Below are 20552 nucleotides of genomic sequence, written 5' to 3'. Positions count from 1 at the left end.
TTGTATACATAGAATTTTCAGTGCAGAAGGAGGCCATTTGGCCCATCTAGTCTGCACCGGCTTTTGGAAAGAGCATCTTACGCAAGCTCACACCTCCACTCTATCCCCACACCTCCACTCTATCCCCATAACCGCACCTAACCTTTTTTGGACACCAAGGGCAGTTTATCATGGCCAATCCACCTAACTCGCACATCTTTGGACTGTGGCAGGAAACCAGAGTACCCGGAGAAAACCCACGCAGACACGGGGAGAACGTGCAGACTCCGCACAGACAGTGACCCAAGCTGGGAATTGAACCTGGGATCCTGGAGCTGTGAAGCAACTATGCTAACCACTGTGCTACCGTTCTGCCCTAAAGTGATTTTGTTTCACTTAAGAGTGAACCCCCAGAGTTCAGGCAAAGTATCCAGGCCTCACAGTTTGATTGGAATGCTGGGCAATAACGCTCGCCTGAGACATGGCGCATGAACCCACTGGAATGCGCTTGAGAATATTCTTGAGAATAATTTTGACTAAGAGTCATCGAGACTCGAAACATTAGCTCCCTTCTCTCTCCACAGATGCTGTCAGACCTTCTGAGGTTGTCCAGTATTTTGTGTTTTTGTTGCTTGAGAATATTTTGTTTAGTAAATGATCAACAGTAACAAACATTCAAAAATCAACTATGTAACGTTCCACATAGCACATTAATCATTAAACAACAAGGAAACATCACCATTCCGTATTGGTGCCAATAAAAAGCTATATCAGCTCATTTTCACACAGAATAACAGACTCACGGTACTGTATCACCCCTCACAGGTTCCTCAAACAGTAATGGAGGATAAGCCTGAAGATGTTTTAGCATACTCAGAACCTTGCCGTGGAAGTGATCTGTTCATCAGCTTGGTACTAGTTGTTACTTGTCCCACGTATCAGTGTCGCTCTCCGTCCAGGAGTCGCAGTTGTGCAAACGCTCTCACATGGTCCAATCTCACAGGAATCAAATCCTGGCATCCACATATTCGACTGGTACTCAACGTGCAGTTGAACATCCTTGACTTCCAGCATGTTTGACCCATGGCGATGTGCTAGTTACATGCAGCAGTCAGCACACCAGCAACAAAAGCATCAGCAATCTGCAAAATAATTTCTTCAACATCTTCAGGTTGCTAATTTGGATCAATGTCACGCACCAGGTCCCGCATCTTCTTCTTGCTTCAAACCGGATTGTCAGCTGGACTCATACATCTCCCTCAGCCCGGTGTTCCAGGTTCCAGGTATCTTAGAAAACATTGTCCTTCTTTCAGGCTACTGAAAAGGAAGGAAACAGCAACAGCAGCCTCCAGGCATTTGCAATCACCAGCAAGAGCAAGCAGCAAACACAGCCTGCAGCTGTCAAGTGCTCTCACAACTAACAAGACCAGTTTCTTATTAGCAGCCGCCAGGCGTTTGCAGATACAAGCAGCAAACATAACCTTCAGTACCTGCAGGCAGCAAGGTAGCACAGCGGTTAGCACAGTTGTTTCACAGCTCCTGGGTCTTGGGTTCGATTCCCGTTTTGGGTCACTGGCTGTACGGAGTGTGCACGTTCTCCCCGTGTCTGCGTTGGGTTTCCTCTGGGTGCTCTGGTTTCTGCCCACAGTCCAATGATCTGCAGGGTAGGTGGATTAGCCATGATAAATTGCCCTTAGTGTCCAAAAGAAAAAGGTTAGGTGGGGTTACGGGGATAGGGTGGAGGCGTAGGGTGCTCTTTCCAAGGGCTGGGCCTCCTTCTGCACTGTAAATTCTATGATTCTGTGATACGACTTGAGAATATTATGTTTATTAAACGGTCAACAGTACCTTTCCACAAAAAGATGACAATCAACTACCTAACAGCCAATAGATCACGTTAAACATTAATCAACAAGGAAAAGACATTGGGCGCGATACTCCGCACCCCACGCCGGGGGGGGGGGGGAGAATCGTGGGAGGGCCGGGCGAATCACGCCACGCCGCCCTGGCACACCCCGCGATTCTCCAACCCCCCCAAAAATGGTGTGTCGCGTTTTTCGACAGGCCGTTCGGAGAATCGCCGGTCGCCGATTCTCACGGCGACCGGCGATTCTCCAGCCCGGATGGGCCGAGCGGCCTGCCGAACCCGACCCGTTCACGCCGGCGCCAACCACACCTGGTCGCTGCCGGCGTGAACAGCGGTGAGTGTGGGGTCTGTGGGGGGTGGAGGAAGGATCGAGCACCACAGGCGTGCTCAGCAGATGTCTGGCTCGCGATCGGTGCCCACCAATCGTCGGGCAGGCGTCTCTAAAAGACGCACTCTTTTCCCTCCGCCGCCCCACAAGATCAAGCTGCCATGTCTTGCGGGGCAGCGGCGGGGAAGATGGTAACCGCGCATGCGCGGGTTGGCGGCGACCAATCAGCGCATGCATGGCTGACGCACTTCGGCGCCGCCGGCCGCGTCATTCCCCGCGCGCTGCTTTGAATCAAGCGTCAAGGCCCGGCGTACGGAATTCACGCACCGCCGCTCCTAGCCCCCCGGGGAGGGGGGAGAATAGGGGGCGAGGAGCGGCCTCCGACGTCAGCTGTTTGTCTCCCGATGGGAGAGTTCCGCCCATTGTGCCACACACCCACCACAGAATATTGGTTCAAACACAAAGTCATAACAGTTTATTTGTATTAAAAAAAACATACTGGATCACCCCTCGCAGGTCCTCAACAGAATGGAGGATCCGTGCCATGCGCTTGTTTTACCTATCTGTCTCTGTCCATGAGCTTTAGTTGTAATGACCTTCTTATACAGCCTAATCTCATTGAAACCAAAGCCCAGTACTCACATGTTCCACTGGTGTCAAGGTGCAATACCGCAGCCTCGCATCCAGCATGTTAGACTCATGGCGGTATGCTACTTGACATGCATCACTCACATACTCACAATAAAATCACCAGCCATCTGCAAAATCATCTCTTCAACACCTTCACCAAGTTGCTCATTCGGATCTATCTGCCTGCATTTCTCCTCCTCTGGCAGCTTCCCAGTAGTGGAAAATCACATCGATCCAGAGCACACCAGAAGAGAGAAAGAGTTCCTCTTCTCCTTTTCGAGCCCAGGCAGTAGATCATCTTCCCATCCTCCCTTTCCTTACTCCTGCCTACAGAAAGAAGGAAGCAGAAGCAGCAGCCTCCGGGCATTTACAGCCACAAGGAGCAGCAAACACAAACTGCAGCATCACTGGAGAGCTGTGAAATGATCTCACAACTAACAAAGCTAATTCCTTATTAGCAATAGCCTTCAGTTGTGAAGCTAAAGGCTGCTCACAATCAAAGGGAGCTGTAAGCATAGAACCAAGAACATGGTTCTGACCTGGAAGTGTTTGCTAGGGCAGACAGGCAGCAGCTGTAGTTACCCCTGTTATGGGTATCCACAATATTTAATGATGGCTTGATGGCCTCACAGGCGAAAATTCCACCCCTTTCCCCCAGCGCCGGAAAATGGAAATGGCTATTCACCTCCTCAGTTCCCCTCAGCAGCCATTATACCAGTTTCACATTTTTAAAAAGGAGTGCTAAACGACGCCCGCATGATATCTCATTGGGAGCCGGTGAATTCCTGGGAGGCCGTTACATTTGACTTCAATCCTGCTAATGAGATGGAAATCAATGCAAATTGGGGTTAATGATATCCTCACTGTATTTGGGGAAGACCCGGATTCCCCAATCGGGAGCTGGCCAGTTAGAGAGTGTGAATCTCAATTTTAGCCTTTCTCGCTATTTAACCAGCACACCCAATTCTGAGCTGAGTGCAACCTGGTGGTTAAAATGTGTCCAGTGTCACAATTAGCCTTACGGTGCAGTTGTTAAAAGGGTGTGAGGGCAGCATGGTAACACAGTGGTTAGCACATCTGTGTCACGGCGCTGAGGACCCAGGATCGATCCCGGCCCCGGGTCACTGTCTGTGTGGAGTTTCCACATTCTCCCTGTGTCTACGTGGGTCTCGCCCCCACAACCCAAAAAGATGTGCTGGGGAGGTAAATTGGCCACGCTAAAGTGCCCATTAAATGGGGGGGAAAAAAATTGGGTACCCTAAATTTACTTTAAAAATTGTTAAAAGGGTGTTTTCTGTTTAGAGGGTTGGTTAGCTCAGTTGGCAGGATGGCTGATTTGTGATGAAGAGCCAACAGCACTGGTTCAATTCCCATACCGGCTCAGGTTACAATTAAGGTGCCCGCCTTCTCAACCTTGCCCCTCACCTGGTGACCCTCAGGTTAAACCACCATCAGCCAACTCTCTCTCAAAGGGTGAATGAGGGGCTGATTTAGCACAGGGCTAAGTAGCTGGCTTTTAAAGCAGACCAAGGCAGGCCAGCAGCACGGTTCAATTCCCGTACCAGCCTCCCCAAACAGGTGTCGGAATATGACGACTAGGAGCTTTTCACAGCAACTTCATTTGAAGCCTAGTTGTGACAATAAACGATTTTCATTTCATTTCATCAGCCTATCGTTCCCTTGGGCTATGGCGACTTCTAACTTTCATTCTTTGTTTAAATGTCCAGTTACACAGTGTACACTTAAACTGTTGATTAATGCTCTAATACTTACCTTTTCAGGCACTTGCCTGTTCAACATCTGAACAGGACAGACTAATCCCTGACTGTCCACTAACTGCTGGACACCAGTCAGTGTAAACACCACCGTCTATCTGCACTCATTAAATACACTGGCACCATTTTCCTGTCATGCTGATCGGGCATGTAGGGCTCCCATAAAGATATCAGAGGTGCTCAATCGATTCTTGTGTTGATCGTCATTATCATTTTGCTGCCAGAACTATTCCCAATCTTTGGGAGGGCAAGGAACCCGGCAGGGTGGCAGTGATCAACAAAGGGAAGGGCTCAAAGTCAGGGGTAGGGGTGGCAGAGGGAATTGATGGAGTAGCTTGTTTCAGCAAAGGAGAAATTTGAAGAACACATACAGCAAGAGGCTGTAGTGAAGCTGTACGGCTCAACATTCTTCAATTAATCAAGGGAGTGGGAGTGCCAGGCATATTTCAGTTTCTGCTCACTTGCAACTACTGATCTCTTTAAATAACACTAAGAATGGTCCCCACACACCCTGTACGGTCTGTGATTTGTGGACAGTTTGAGTGAGTAGTGCTGATTGATGTGAAGATCATTTGATCCTCCATTCCCCGCCATCTTAATAATTCAGCTAGGCCTCTGGCTGTTTCTGGCATTGGGTGTCTAAATCAAGGTCATCTGAAAATTGGAATGGTCCGACCATCAGCAGAAAACAGTCTTTTTATTTTGTTTCAATTTCTGTTCCCCGCCTGTTTCCAGGTAGCAAGAGGACATCGACTTCAAATTGGTGGGCATCAAATCTGGCCTACACCAGAAGGCGAGGAGCTGCCGGTGGGGAATCTTTAGCTTCCTCCTCCTGCCTGCAACATTGTCTAGGAATGAGGGTCCCTAAAAAGGGCATTAAATCCCTCATTTGTATTGCTAAGGGTCTTGCACCTGTTTCAGGTGTCCGTGAGCGAATCGTAAAATAATCTCCTGGTGCAATATCGGGTTGAAGGTCTTTCATGTCTTTATTGGGCGTGAGAACCCTTGTCCCCAACATTGGCATTTGCACCCATTATACACTGATAAAATGGAGTTGAATGGGTTGAATGATGAAATGAATAAAAATCGCTTATTGTCACAAGTAGGCTTCAAATGAAGTTACTGTGAAAAGCCCCTAGTCGCCACATTCCAGTGCCTGTTCGGGGAGGCTGGTACGGGAATCGAACCCACGCTGCTGGCCTTGTTCTGCTTTACAAGCCAGCTGTTTAGCCCACTGTGCTAAACCAGTCCCTGAATAAAATGAAGTTCAGTTTCTAGCCTGACAATTTTACTTTAGTCAGGTCACCACTCATCTTGAAACATACTAAGCTTGCTCTTTTTAAATAGGTGCTTTTCTTGCTGGGTGTATGTTTATTTCTGTATCTCCCAGTGTCTCAAATTGATTAATCCTTTGCGTTGCTTTGCGGTCTGTACCAGTTCAACAGCTCACTGACGCAGAGAAAGAGGCTTCGGAAGAGACTGATATAGATGCCATCGATCCGCCTCTACACGATGGTACAACAACTGATTTCAGCCGAGGTGTGACTGACTTAGACGCGGTACGCAAAGAACAGGATCTTCACAAAGTCCAAAAGGTAATTTTAAAGCTGTCCCTTCAACCGCCCAGCGTTCGCCGTGTGAGTGTGAGAGGTGACTCTATTGATGCCTGGGTCCATAGAAACCACATTACTCTGGGAAGGCGAATCCTGATGGTAATCCTTTTATAATGCATTTTGCTGCTATTTTGAAGCAGCCTGCTTTCTGCTTCATGTCTACGGAATGACAAGCACTTCTAATCCAGTTAGTTTGCAACATTTATGAAGCGGCTGATGCTTAGTTACAACGTAGAAACACTTGGGCGATGTTGGATTGTGTTTGTCCAGTGAGACAGTGGGCACACTCTGTGCAGGGCCCAGTCGTACCATACGTCTGAATACACACTTCCTCAAATTACAAAAGTGTCTATCTGCTGTGAACATTACCTTTCCAATGTATCTGTGCCACAGCCAGAAGGGTCTCAGATTGTGTGTTAGTATTCCCAGGTTGAGAAAGCAATGTGGGAGCACATTGCTCTGTGACAAGAGTTCTGAGGATGGTTCAGATGCATTTACACAGCTTTCTCATATGTGCGATCTGCCAAAACCTGGCAATGGGTTTCAGACATCCAGCTGACCAACAAGAAAAAGAGCCATTTGTATGGACCATGTGCTAACAGAGACCCGTCAACTCAACTGTGATCATTTAGACACTTAAAGACAATAAATTGAAAGCTTACGTGGAATATTAATGAGCCAATACTCAATTGATTTGCCTGACTTAAAATTGCTAGCTCCCATATTTTAGCAGGGGCATTAAGAATGTGTACATGATTCTTGCACTTTGAATGGGGCATGGTTGGTAAAAATTCTCCTTTTAAAGAAACTTGTATAGTATTTCACGTTCACACCTCCCTGATTTGCCGCTCATTTATCGTAGAATCCAGGAGGAGGCTATTTGGCCTATTGTGTCTCTGCCAGCTCTTTGAAGGAGTTATCCAGTTAGCCCTATACCCCTATTCTTTCTCTGTAACTGTGTTGATTGTCTCTTTAAGGCACCACAGCAGAGTAAGGGTCACCTGGACTTGGTGACCAATTGGAACTCAGTGTATGATTGGTTCCATTTCTATGATTGTAAATTGTGGAGTGGCAGGTTAAGAGGCTTGTCTGAGTAGCGCACAACATCCACTAGGTTCTCTTCTGTTGTGATAGTTGATCCTTAACTACAACAGCATGGGCGGAACGCATTCGAGCCCTTTCACGAAAGAGTGGAATACAGACAGAGATAAAAAGAAAGTCTTGTGGTAACTGATGGTTTTAAATATTGCAATGGGTGTTGTCTTTACTTGCATTCAACAGTCAGCTCAAGTATTTGCTGTTTCCCACTGCACTGCATTTCACCAATGTTCATCACCTCCGTCAGACAGGGGATAAAATAGAGCTGGGTGGTAGAATGTCATTTATAACACCTGCATCTCCTGTGCCCAGCAGAATCCCACCGTCTGTCCACTAAATAATCCACCCGAGCATCCACGAGTCAGGAGTTGGTGCTGTCTGCAAGGATAATATATAGAGGATTCGGGTCAGCAGCTGATGATTTACATTTTTAAAAATAAATTTAGAATACCCAATTCATTTTTTTTTCCAATTAAGGGGCCATTTAGTGTGTTCCATCCACCTACCTTGCACGTCTTTGGGTTGTGGGGGTGAAACGCACGTGAACACGGGGAGAATGTGCAAATTCCACACGGACAGTGACCCAGAGCCGGTATCGAACCTGGGACCTCGGCGCCGTGAGGCAACAGGGTTAAACCACTGCGCCACCATGCTGCCCTGATGATTTACATAAAATAAAGCATCAAACGTTGCCTGCAGTACGGCTGATCTCCTGATAACATTAACAGAACCTGTTTTGTTGACAAGGCCCAATCCAAACTCAATCAGAATTTCTCTGGTTATGCTTCGATAAAACGCCTTGGGATGTTTTGCTATATTGAAGGCGCTGTGTGATTGCAAGTTGTTGTTGGTGTAAGTCTATTAGCTATACTTTTCCAAAAACTTGTTATTTTGATTTTATCTTGTTAGCCAGTAAATCTTTGAGTGCGACCCTCATGATCATAGAAGTTACAGTGCAGAAGGAGGCCATTCGGCCCATCGGGACTGCACCGGTCCTTGGAAAGGGCACCCTACCTAAGGCCCATGCCTGCACCCTATCCACGTAAGCCAGTAAGCCCACTAAGGGGCAATTTATGGTTAACACTGTTGCCTCACAGCGCCAAGGATCCGGGTTCGATTCCGGTCTTGGTTCACTGTCTCTGTGGAGTCTGTACGTTCTCCTCGTGTCTGCGTGGGTTTCCTCCTGGCGCCCTGCAGCCACTTCCTGGAGACTGGGGTCTCTGTTAATGCTTTCCCTGCCTCTGGGCAGCTGTTTTTCTCTGTCACTAAAGGTGCTTCCATGGTCCTGCTGGTAACCGGGCAGCGAGCACACTGCAAAGGCAGACAGCAACTCTGCCTGCTGGATGGACCACCTATCTCTGGGATCCAGTTGATGTCCCTAATGGGTGCAGCTTCTTAACTCGCTGCCTCTGGAAAGATTGCGTCTGTTTACACACCGTGGCCACTTCTGGGTTAGAGTCACAGATGTCTGCAGCCCAGAATAGGCCCTACAGCCCATCACATCTGCGTTGGTCAAAAACAACTACCTATGTATTCCAACCACATTTTCCAGCACTTGGCCCATAGCCTTGTGTGCCTTGACATCGCAAGTGCACATTTAAATATTTCTTAAATATTATGAGGGGTCTCTGCCTCCAGCACCCTTTGAGTCAGTGATTTCCAAACTCCCACCCCCCTCTGGATAAGAACGTTTTCCCTCACATCCCCTTTAAACCTGCTGCCCATTACCTTAAATCTATGCCCCCAGTTCATTGATCCACCATGGGGAATCATTTCTTATCTATTCTATCTATCTCCTTCATAATTTTATGCATCTCAATCAAGTCCCCTCCTCAGTCTCCTCTGTTCCAAGAAAAACAACCCCAGTCTATCCAATTTGTCTTCGTAACTAAAACTCTCCAGCCCAGGCAACATCCTGGTAAATTTCATCTGCACCCTTTCCAGTGCAATCACATCCCTCCTAAATGTGGATTCCAGAACTGCACACAATACTCTAGCTGTGGCCTAACCAACGTTTTATACAGTTCCAGCATAACTGGTTCCGCGCCCGCAATTCATCCCAGAATCAGGGTCGTGGTCTGACCAGCAAAATCCAGCCCTATAATACAGGCTGAGAGTGGTTAAGCACTTAGAAAGCAGGGTTGAAACAAAAATTGTCAATATGGACTTGTGAAAGTTGAATCATGCGTGAACAGAATTCTTTCTGGGAATCCCAGATAAGCGGAGGTTGATGTGGGATATATGGGGCGGAATTCCCCCCCCCCCCTCCCCCAACGCCGGGTGGGAGAATCACCAGGGCGCCGAGCGAGTCCCGCCACGTGGTCCCGGATGCGATTCTGCCACCCCCCCAAACCAGCGCGGCCGAGCGGCCTGCCCAACATGACGGGTTCCCACCAGCGCCGTCCACACCTGGCCGCTGCCGGCGGGAACAGTGTGGGAATGCTGGGGGGGGCAGCCTGTGGGGGAGGGGTTTCTTGCACCGGGGGGGGGCCTCAAAAGGGGTCTGGCCCACGATCGGTGCCCACCGATCGGCGGGCCGGTCTCTCTGAAGGTGGACCTCCTTTCCTCCGCCGCCCCGCAAGAGCCATCCGACATCTTCCTGCGGGGCGGCTGAGGGGAGATCGGCAAACGCGCATGCGCAGGTGATGTCCACGCTGGCCGCGTCATTTACGCGGCAGCGCTTTTACGCAATGCCAATGCTCGGCATGCGTAAATGACACGGCGCTGCTCCGAGCCCGCCAGGGGCGGGAGAATAGGGTGCTGGGAGCGGCCTCTGACGCCGGAGTGGAACAGTCCGGTTTTCACTCCGGCGTCAGGACTTAGTCTCCCGATGGGAGAATTGCGCCCACGAATTTTCAAAAGTATTTTTTACACCATGTCGAAGAGACTTGTCATTAAAATGTAAGTTTTAGGCGATGAATGTAGCTGTGTGCATCGATGGCTGGAAAGAATAAGGAAAATAGTTGTTGTTTGATTGGGCAGGATATCATTAATGGTCTATGTAATCCTATGTATATAGTCAGGTTAGTGAAGGGTTAATTATTACATCTCTGTGTAAATCAAACACTAGAGGGCGCTACCACTTATCTGTATTTAAGTCAGACTCTGAGGGAATTCTGGGAGTAGCATAAGGAGAAAGCATGGTGACAGCATTAGGAGAAGATTAGATTAGACATTGTTAACACGAGGTTAGATCATAGTGTAGTTAGATTATTGAATACTGCTAGGCAGATTCAATATTACTTAATTATTATCTGTAGCTCAGTAGAGTATGCAAACTTCATTTCATTAATAGTATTATAATAAATTAGTTTTGTTTCAATCTTTTGATTGGTGGATTCTTTGTCAACAACACATCGAATCATTCTGGAAGAAAAGACAAATAACACAACAGATTACCAAAAATGGTAATATAACAGTCTAATAATGGATTTAGTGGTTTTTCAAGTTACTTAAATTATCTGCTCGAACGCCATAAGGTCGGTGAGTGATTCCAGATTAGGGTTTGTGATAACTCTTGGGTTTGGATGGAGGAGATGGCAACAAGGTTTAGACAGGCTAACAATGTGGGCAGACAGCTGACAATTTCAGCAAAATGAGCAATGATACATTTTTAGAAAAATTACAGTGCAAGGAAGTACGAAATGATAAGTTTCATGAAAACATGGATTAGCAGAGAGATCTGGAGGTACCGAAGCACAATTTTTTTTTAAGTGGGTGGATGCAAGAAGGAATTACATTGTCAAAGCTTTCAGTTAATGAAACTTCAGGAGCAATTGGAGGCTGCATGAGTGAGTAGACCTCAACTCATACCCGTGAGCAAGTCTACATCTCACCTTGTCAGAAATAATGGGCAGTGAAGGGATAGTATGATGACAGATGTTCATTTGTGCTTTGAAGTGATTACCACTGTTGGGCAGATTGCGGTCAATTAACTTATTAAACACTGGCCATTGAACCCGAGGCTGTCCTGGGGTAAATCTTCCGGTCCCTCTCACTATGGGACAATGTCACAGATCATTGTCCTCGGGTGGGAATTCCCGGTTCCAGGATAGGCGAGATTGGAAAGTCCCACCCAAAGTTTACATGGCGCAGACGGTCTTAATCATCTGAGTTTGCACAGCTACAATCGAGATTCGATCCTTGAGTTGCCATTTCCCTTTTGTAGTCTGTTGTTTTCACAAGTAAGTGTTATTCGCAAATCAACAATATATTTGTTTTCAATTTACAAGCACCCAGCAGAGGCAGCACTGGTTAAGTGCAGAATTTCTTCATATTTGTGTGTATGTAGAACCCATGTGCGAATCGTATCCATAGCTGCCATCTAAAGGATTTGTGTTTGCTTGAAGGAATTCTCTCCTGCGTTTACCTCATGGATTTGGATGTCAACTTAGTATCACACCACCGCTCACTTAAATTAATGTTTGGCTTGTCACGTAAATGTTGCATTTTTGTTGCCTTTGACTTAATGAAGTGGCTCTCCAGAAAAGTGTCCGACCTTCAGTAATCATGCCACTCTCAATAGGAGTAATACCAAGAGTGAAGGGAAAGTGGTCACCAATAACATTAATAGCTGAAATCTTCCTGGAATGAAGTGGTTGTCATCACACAGTCTGAGCTTCTCTGGGAACTGCACAACTTACTTGAGCAAAAAAGATGGCTGTTTTGCAGCAATTGTTGTTCCTTTTTGATTGCTCTCAGCAGTATACCCAGTCCCTGAGGAGCTTTGTATGTGAGTGCGGTACTAAAATTGTTTCAGTATCAGGTGAAGAGGGGGAGAGAAAAGAGCTTTCTTCAGCTACATAGGTTGGTGGGGGGGAATCACCTTTTTTCTGATCGCTTTCACCTTACCAGTGCTATAGAGTAGAAAGTTGAAATTTTGGGTGGAGAACTGTTGAGGTGTTGAGGGTCTCACCTATTGAATGGAGAGTACACGAGCGACTCGCACTGCGTCTTTTAGCAAAGCCTCACCCAAACATAAGACACTGAGACAGTGCACTTAGCTGACAACCCCCATTCCCGATGTCAAGTCCCTCAATCAAGCACTGAGTGCCCTTGCGGGGGGACATTCCCCCCCCCCCCTCCCCCCCCCCCCCCCCCCCCCAAACACCAGACCGTACAATGACGGGCCTGTTTGTCACTGGGTTAATACCAGCAACAGTGAGATGAGACACTTCACTGATCAATTCATTGGCCACTTAAACGCCTCAGTAGGCCACAGGGCAAGGAGGTCAACCATTGGTCACTCTGAATTTAATTCTGACAAAGGTGGGAAAATGATACGGTTCTAGTGTTACACCATCATGACTAAAGTAAATGCCCTTCCCACTTCCAAGCTCACCACCAGAGAGAGCAGAATATTCTGCCCCAGGGCAGCACAGTGGCGCAGTGGGTTAGCCCTGCAGCCTCACGGCGCCAAGGTCCCAGGTTCGATCCTGGCTCTGGGTCACTGTCCGTGTGGAGTTTGCACATTCTCCCCATGTTTGCGTGGGTTTCACCCCCCACAACCCAAAGATGTGCACTGGGTTAATACCAGCAACAGTGAGATGGTTTGGCCACACTAAATTGCCCCTTAATTGGAAAAAATTAATTGGATACTCTAAATTTAAAAAAAAAGAATATTCTGTCCTGGGTCAACAACTTTTCAATCAATTCTGCAAAACAAAAGACCTCTTCCAACAACTTGGGTTATATAGTGTCTATCATTTAGAAAATGTCCCTCGGAACTTGACAGGAGCCTAACCAGACTAAAATAATAAGATTTCAGGTCAAAGATGGAGTTATCAGTTGAAGTGAGTGAGGACATAAATGTTGAGATATTCTAAAGGGGCTAAATGAGGTGGAAAGGTTATGGAAGTAATTCCAGAGCTTAGGAGCTACATGGTTAAAGGAACAGCCACCGGTCATGGATTGATGGAAGCAGGGAATAAACAGCAGATTTGGAGGGGCAGCACGGTGGTGCAGTGGTTAGTACTGCTGCCTCACGGCGCCAAGTACTCGGATTCATCCCAGCCCTGGGTCACTATCCATGTGGAGTTGCACATTCTCTCCGTATCTGCATCGGTCTCACCCACACAACCCAAAACGATGTGCGTGTAGGTAGATTGACCCAAGCTAAATTGCACTTAATTGGGGAAAAAAGAATTGGGTACACTAAATTTATTTTTTTTAAAGCATTTGGAGGATTTTAGATCTCGAGGAGGCTGCAGAGATAGTGAGGAACGTGGTCATAAAGGGATTTGAACATGTTAGGATCCCGGACAAGAAACCCACCAATTTGCAATTTGTAAAACTGAGGGAAAGATATTTCACCCCAGGAGTTAGAACACTGACCAGTGGGTATATTTTATGTTAAAACAAACTTGAATTTAAACACAGAATCAATCACATTAGCAACAAAGTAACAGCTTTACAGTTCAAACAGTTCTTAAATAAAAGGAAAAACTTTAATTTACTCCCTACACCTGCAACTGTACATATATTCCAATTAGGCAAACCAATATCGTCCAAAGACCACTTATAAACAAAGTTAACAATCGGGTTTACTTGCTTTTCTCTGTGCAAAGACCTTGGAGAGAACCTTCCATGAGTCAGCTGAAGTTCTGTCTTGTCGGATTAAATCCTACTGCAAAATTACAGATAGACCTGACTCCACCCCTTAATTACATCAGAAGGCACTCTTCGGTGTCCTCCCACTCAGATGTCCAATGACCTATTTATCCAAGACTAAGCAGTATCCCTCATAAATTATCTACTCTCCAGGGACCCACCAAAATCAAAACAATATTGCATTAGCCATCTTTCTGTAAAGAAGGAAAAGGTTAAAATCAATGATAAGCTCACTTTTATGACCTCTTAATCACAGCATTATTAGACATCTTGCCTGTATGTATTTTAAATCAGGATTTTTAATAACATTTAATTTCCATCTTGAGGGCCTGGAGATGTGGAGTGGTCTGTCCTTAATGCTGCCGCCTCAGTAGTGAATTTGATGACAACCCAAAGAGCCGGAGCACTCAACAATTTGAAATATATGAAAATTAATGAGACTTTTGATTTAAATATGACAACACAATGTTCTCATTAAAAGTAATTGGTGGAAAATCACTGCTGACGACTGTGTGGTTTCCCAATATGTCCTTTCAGCAAGTGCAGAAGCAAATGAACATCTATCCCAACATGTCATTCCTGCGGGACTAAGACCTGCAACTCAGTCCCCACAAAACAAAAGTTGCAACTTCCACTTGAAAACATAATACAAGGTGACGGATGCTAAGAAATCCTGTATATGAGCAGCACATTCACAATTTTCATTCAATGAAACATATGTAAATACATTATTTGCTAAATATCTTTCAGAAACGACCACACTTTCTCAATGCAGTTTGTTTTCAATACCAGGAATCGAGAAGCACTTTCAATTTACCCTGAAAATAGTAAATTCTTTGGAAAGTAAAGAGAGCATTTTTCAGACTGTGTCGGCTTTTAATTCTAATTCCTAACAGTTCCCGCTGTCATTTATTTCTGTTTTCAGTGACTAAAATTGAAAAAAAGCTTCAGCTGCCTGGGTCTGTAATGATTGCCATGACTCTGGTAAACTTAGATAAAGCAATCGCCTCTTTGAGGTCTTTCGTCCGATGGCTCCCTGATGTGTGTTTCTGACTCCCTGATGTGTCTTTCTAAGGTCTCTGGTTGCCATTGTACCTTCTGTTTTAAGTTTGGAGAGAAGGGGGCAGTGTGTAGAACAGTACCAGAAGGATAGAAGCTCAATAGTGGTGTTTCCCAACCCCACTGAGCCCGATACATACTGGGAAAAAAGGTGGCGTGCAAATGGCGAAACAAAATCTAAATTCCGTCTCGCGGAAACCGCGGGGGTTTTAGTCGAATTTGAACTATTGAAGCATTTGACGGGTTTAATGTCACGCTTCCCATTTACTTAAACATTCCATTTTTTATGATTATTACTCGGTCTTAAATGCTAGGAAACAGCAAGAATTCTCCCACATAATTCTCTTTGTTGCAAGTCGAAATGTTGCATGGACTTTAATGCAATTCATTAATGGGCGCTTTTGAAATCTAGTCATAATACACATCAGAGAGGATTGCCTTACATGTTGTCTTGTGAATCCCACCCAAGTGCAACTTTGCATCTTGTTGACACTGAAGAAGTGCAGCCTGAAAAGTATATGCTTTACAAATATGCCTGTTTGAAATCTTAATGTGTACTCCATCACCCAATCACCCACCTACTACCCCATCCCCCATAACACAAAGGATCTTCAGGAAAAAGAAAATCCTCTCCTCTTGAAGCAGCTACAAAAGACAACATTCATTTTTGCTACGATGGTTTTGTGCACGAAAAGCTGGTTGAGGCTTCGCTGTTCGTTCCCTGTCTGCCAGCCGCTCTGTATGGTTTGTCCACACCATTCTGACGATCGTCCATCCCTATTTGCACTGAGCGGTTGGGAAAGCCGCTCAGGACATTCCTGGGGACAGCATAGAGTTTCCATGGGGCAGTTCATGCCACACCTCTGCCATGACTTCACCGGCAGTTACAGGTGTGGAGTGGAAGCAGCTCCGAGGAAGTCATGGTCCAACACGTGGAAATATGTAATGCTGGCCTTGCGTAGGTAGGCTCATTCTGAAACCAGTTGTCGTCGGCAATCGAACTAAAGCGTAGCTCCACTGGGAGTAATCAGGAAACGGTGAGTACTTTCTAATCAATCAGCGTGTATTTGAAGATTCCGCAGCTGGGGGTAAACGAATGAAGAAATAGCCAACTTCTGGAGACTTGAAGAAGAACTGAAAAATCTGGGACAGCCCGCAAGGTGAGTCAATGTTTGAAAATGGAGCCAAAAATCGAAACACCAAGCAACTGCAGTCATTTTATTGAAGTAACATTTGGTTAATTAAAAAAATTTCCAAGTCATCGATCAACAGGGGAAAGATTTTCCTGTGATATTTTCTTGGTCCAAGAGACACCCGTACCCTGTTGGTGTCTTCAGTTGCACTACGCAGGCATTTCTCCCTCAACCTTCTTGGCTCTGATCAGATGGGTTCAAGTCGCACTCACAGACTTGAGAGCTTGAGGCTGTGCAGTACTGAGGGAGTACACCTCTGTTGGAGATGCCAACAGTCAGGTTAGATGTTAAATTTGAGCTCTGCCTGTCTTCAATCTGAGTTTCCGGTGTGGGGTGGGGGGGGGGGGCTATAAAATTCTATGGCACTATTTGACGGAAAACCAAGGGACTTTTCCTGGTTGTTCTGGCCAACGTATACCTCTCAACCAAAACTTCAAAAGTGATAACCTGCACATTTCATTCACTGCTGTTTGTCAGACCTAGCTGCAAGCCTTTTGGTTACTGAATTAGCTTACCGAGGTTGTAAAGCATTTTGGGAAGCCACATGGTTATGTCTGCCACTTTATAAATGCAAGTCTTTCTTTCTAAAATTATAATTCCATTTTAATGCAAAATGTCTTGTGGTGAAAATCAGTAAACACGGCAGGTACATCAACTTCTCCTCAGATGCTGCCAGATGTGTTTTTCTGCCATTTTGGTCAGGATTTTATGGCCCTGCCCACCACTGGGATTTTCCAGATCCACCAAAGGTTGACAGATTTTTGGCTGGCAAACTGCAATCCTCGCAGCAGGGCCGGAATATCCAAGCCTGTCGGCGCCATTTAGCAGGGGCGGCTCGGTGGCACAGTGCTTAGCACTGCTGCCTCACTGCTCCAGGGACCCGGGTTCAATTCCAACCTTGGGTGACTGTGTGGAGTTTGCACTTTTTCCCCGTGTCTGCGTGGGTTTCCTCCGGTTGCTCCGGTTTCCTCCCACTAGTCCAAAGATATGCAGGTTGGGTGAATCGGCCATGCTAACTTGCCCCTTGGTGTCACAAGTTTAGGTCAGGTTACTGGGCTAGGGGGATAAAGTAGAGGCATCGGCTTCAGTAGGGTACTCTTTCTAAGGGCTGGTGCAGACTTGATGGGCCGAATGGCCTCCTTCTGAACTGTAGGGTTCTATGATTCTATTCTATGGAAAGTGCTGAGTGTCATATCAGGTGCAAATTCCCAAGTGCTTTGCATCGGCCAAGCCGACAAGGCCATTCCCATAATTAACGGCACATAGTGCCGGAAATGATTCCTCACGAGCTTCACGGTGGAACTTGCTGACCATCCAGCTGATTCGCCGAGCTCCCCGCGAACATCATCAGTCTGGCATCAGTCCTGTCTGCCACCCCCCTGTCTTCAATCTGAGTTTCCGGGGCGGGGGGGGCTATAAAATTCTATGGATCTATTTAACGGAAAACCATGGGACTTTTCCTGGTTGTTCTGGCCAACCTCGCACCTTTCCACCCCCCACCACCACCATCTCACTGTGCTTGTGCCCCAGGACACCCTGGCACCCAGCAGCACAATCCTGCCATGCTCAGGAGCGGCCCCCCCCCCCCCCCCCCCCCCCCCCGATGCCTCAAGCATGCCACTCACAATACCCTCTCTCTGACCCCACAGGAAATGGGAGCCCATAACAGGCAGGAAAGAGTCCAGATGGGAGGTGGGGTTCCAAACATCAGAGTCCTCACCCACAATGAGGAACGGGCCCTGGAGATCATGTGGTTGGTCGAGGAGAGATCAGTCACTAATTGTGAGGTTGGCCTGCGCCGCAGATGGGAGGATTTATGGCCCTTCACCCAGATGATCTGAGCTGTCAGAAGTGAGTTGTTCATGTCAGAATGATCCTTCCCTCTCACTAACCACATGTCCATTCTCTCGCAGGATCACTACTTCATGGGGCTCGGCCATCCAGGATGCATCGAGGCGTCACAGTTGTCGTCCCCATCTTCACCAGTGCAGGGACACACACCTCCGTGGGCGACGTTAGTGGTCAGGCTTCTGGCGCACAATCTCGTGAGCACCACACAGTTGCTGATGCAAATCAGGTGGAGGGAGGCAGGAGCATCCAAGGGAGTCAGCAGTCGGAAGTCTGCTGGATCCCAGATCTCTGCTGAGTCCCACTCCGATGCCAAGCCGTTGGGCAAGGATATCCCTAAGCTGATGCAGATACTGGGGCATGGCTGTGATATTCAAGAGGGGATTTCAGCGACACTCCGTCGAGTGCATAACCAATTGGAGGAGTCCCAAAGGCTACTGGCACAGGAGATGGCAGCGGCAATGCGTGGCACTGAGGCCAACACGGCTAGGATGGCGACGCAGCAGAAAGCCTGCAGCACGAGGCCCACTGACCATGAGTGGTGGTGTCCAAGGCGAGGCTCAGTCTGTGATGTTCATGGCTGAGGGCCTCGACATCATATCCCGGTCACTGATTACATGTCCCAAGATCCTTTGGCACAATTTGAAAGAAGTGCAGGGGAGACCTGACCAACATTAACCCTCAATCAACATCACAAAAAACGATCATCTGGTCAGTCACATTGCTGTTTGTGGGGGTTTATTGTGCAGAGATTGGCTGCTGCATTTCCTACATTATAATAATGACTGCAATTCAAAAGCATCTCATTGGCTGTAAAGCATTTTCACTTTTCCAGTAGTCGTGAAAGAGACTGATACAAATGACAGATTTTTTTCATCCTTTTCACAAACACCGGTTTCCATGGTACTGTGCATTTATTCTTGACATTTACGGATGGGTACATTGACAGTCTATCTGTGCATATTTATATGGTAATTTAACATGCTGGAACCTGGAATATACTGCTTAATTGTTGGTGTGCTATAATCGTCAGTCTGTTCATTAGTTGTAAAGCACTTTTAGACATTCTGAGATCACGCGAGGCTCTCTCTTTCTTGGTTTGTGTTCAGGGCAGAGCTTTGGAAAGATTTACTCTAATTGACAATCAAAATGGACGTTTATTTTCAACAGCAGACTTCAGTTCTTCTAATGACTATGCGGAGTTTGTGTTCGGAATTAAGGAAGGAGATCGGGGGAGAGGTGGTGGGAGTGAGGGGCATGGTGAGTTGTTGGCACAGTTGCCAGTTGCAGTCATGTGCCAGCCCTCATGCTCATTAAGTGCAGGTATCCTTTGCAGAATCCTCTCATTAGTCATTTAACAGAATTGTATTTGGTCCTGGTTCTCAGTTTCATTTTCAAGGGGACTGCCGAGCATGATTAAAAATTGACCATCCATTTCAAAACTGGACTGGCAGTCTTCCCAGATGGACGAAGCATTCTAGTTGTTGAACTAGTTTGTAGCATTTTCAGTTACTGCCCAACAAACTTTTGAGCAATGCTATTGTCTGTGACACAACCAATAAGGAGAAATGCATTTTGGCAGCCTGCAAGCTGAAGACAAACATCAAACGCTTCCCTGTGATAACTTCAGGGCAAATTTCAATCCATAATTTTGAACGGCCTCATCAAATGAAAGCAATATTATCCAAACATGCAATGAGAGTTTGGCCTTTGTAACTAATCCCACATATCGATTATGCTTTGCAGTGGATTATAATACTAGACCCTTTTTGGGTCTATTCTGAATCAGGTGTGCTCCTTAGATACACACACAAACCTAAGGTTGAGAAAGATAGGCCTCACAGACACTTAAATGGCTCTTAAGAACTGATCGAACTCTTCCCGAAGGATAGGAACCACCAGAATATAATACCATCCTCCAGAGAGCCTTTTTAGTAAGTTTTAGCTCTATTACAATGACCTGGATATTATAAGGGTCCGAGGACCTCTCCTCAACATTGTACCTCTGCACTGAGAAGTATACAGAGTTTCGAGTTTGAATACCGAAAACTGTATGAGGATTCCTGCTCCTTCCCACCAGCGGGATCTTCAGGTCCCGCTGAAGATGATCCCCTGCTTAAGTTCCCTGTTGGCATGGCTGGCAAGCAATGCCAATGACATGCTACCTCTACCGTGGGGAAAACCCACCATCCCATTTGGGGGGGGGGGGGGAATCCTGGCCAATGTAATTTTCTAAATTATGCAAAAGTTTATTAAGGAACCAAACATGTCATTCACATTGAAAATGAAATGAAAATCGCTTATTGTCACGAGTAGACTTCAATGAAGTTACTGTGAAAAGCCCCTAGTCGCCACATTCCGGCGCCTGTCCGGGGAGGCTGGTACGGGAATCGAACCATGCTGCTGGCCTGCTTGGTCTGCTTTAAAAGCCAGCGATTAGCCCTGTGAGCTAAACCAGCCCCTTGTGAGCTAAACATAGAAAATAGGAGCAGGAGTAGGCCAGATAGCCCTTTGAGCCCGTCCACCATTCAGTATGATAATGGCTGGACCTCT

The 20552-nt window shown here is 46.6% G+C and overlaps 1 protein-coding gene across 3 annotated transcripts in view; it reads left to right on the top strand.

The window, feature by feature from the left end:
* Window positions 1–20552, top strand: part of nos1apa (nitric oxide synthase 1 (neuronal) adaptor protein a) — a 452025-nt gene that overhangs the window by 355265 nt on the left and 76208 nt on the right. For all 3 annotated transcript variants that reach the window (XM_038794907.1, XM_038794908.1, XM_038794909.1), the window contains one exon: window positions 6017–6174. In XM_038794907.1, coding sequence (XP_038650835.1) covers window positions 6017–6174 — 158 coding nt within the window. The remainder of the gene's footprint in view (window positions 1–6016; window positions 6175–20552) is intronic.

The sequence above is a fragment of the Scyliorhinus canicula genome, chromosome 4, assembly GCF_902713615.1.
Source record: "Scyliorhinus canicula chromosome 4, sScyCan1.1, whole genome shotgun sequence".
NCBI lineage: Eukaryota > Metazoa > Chordata > Chondrichthyes > Carcharhiniformes > Scyliorhinidae > Scyliorhinus > Scyliorhinus canicula.
Note: the sequence above shows the minus strand (reverse complement) of the source record. Positions and strands in the feature narration are given on the sequence as shown.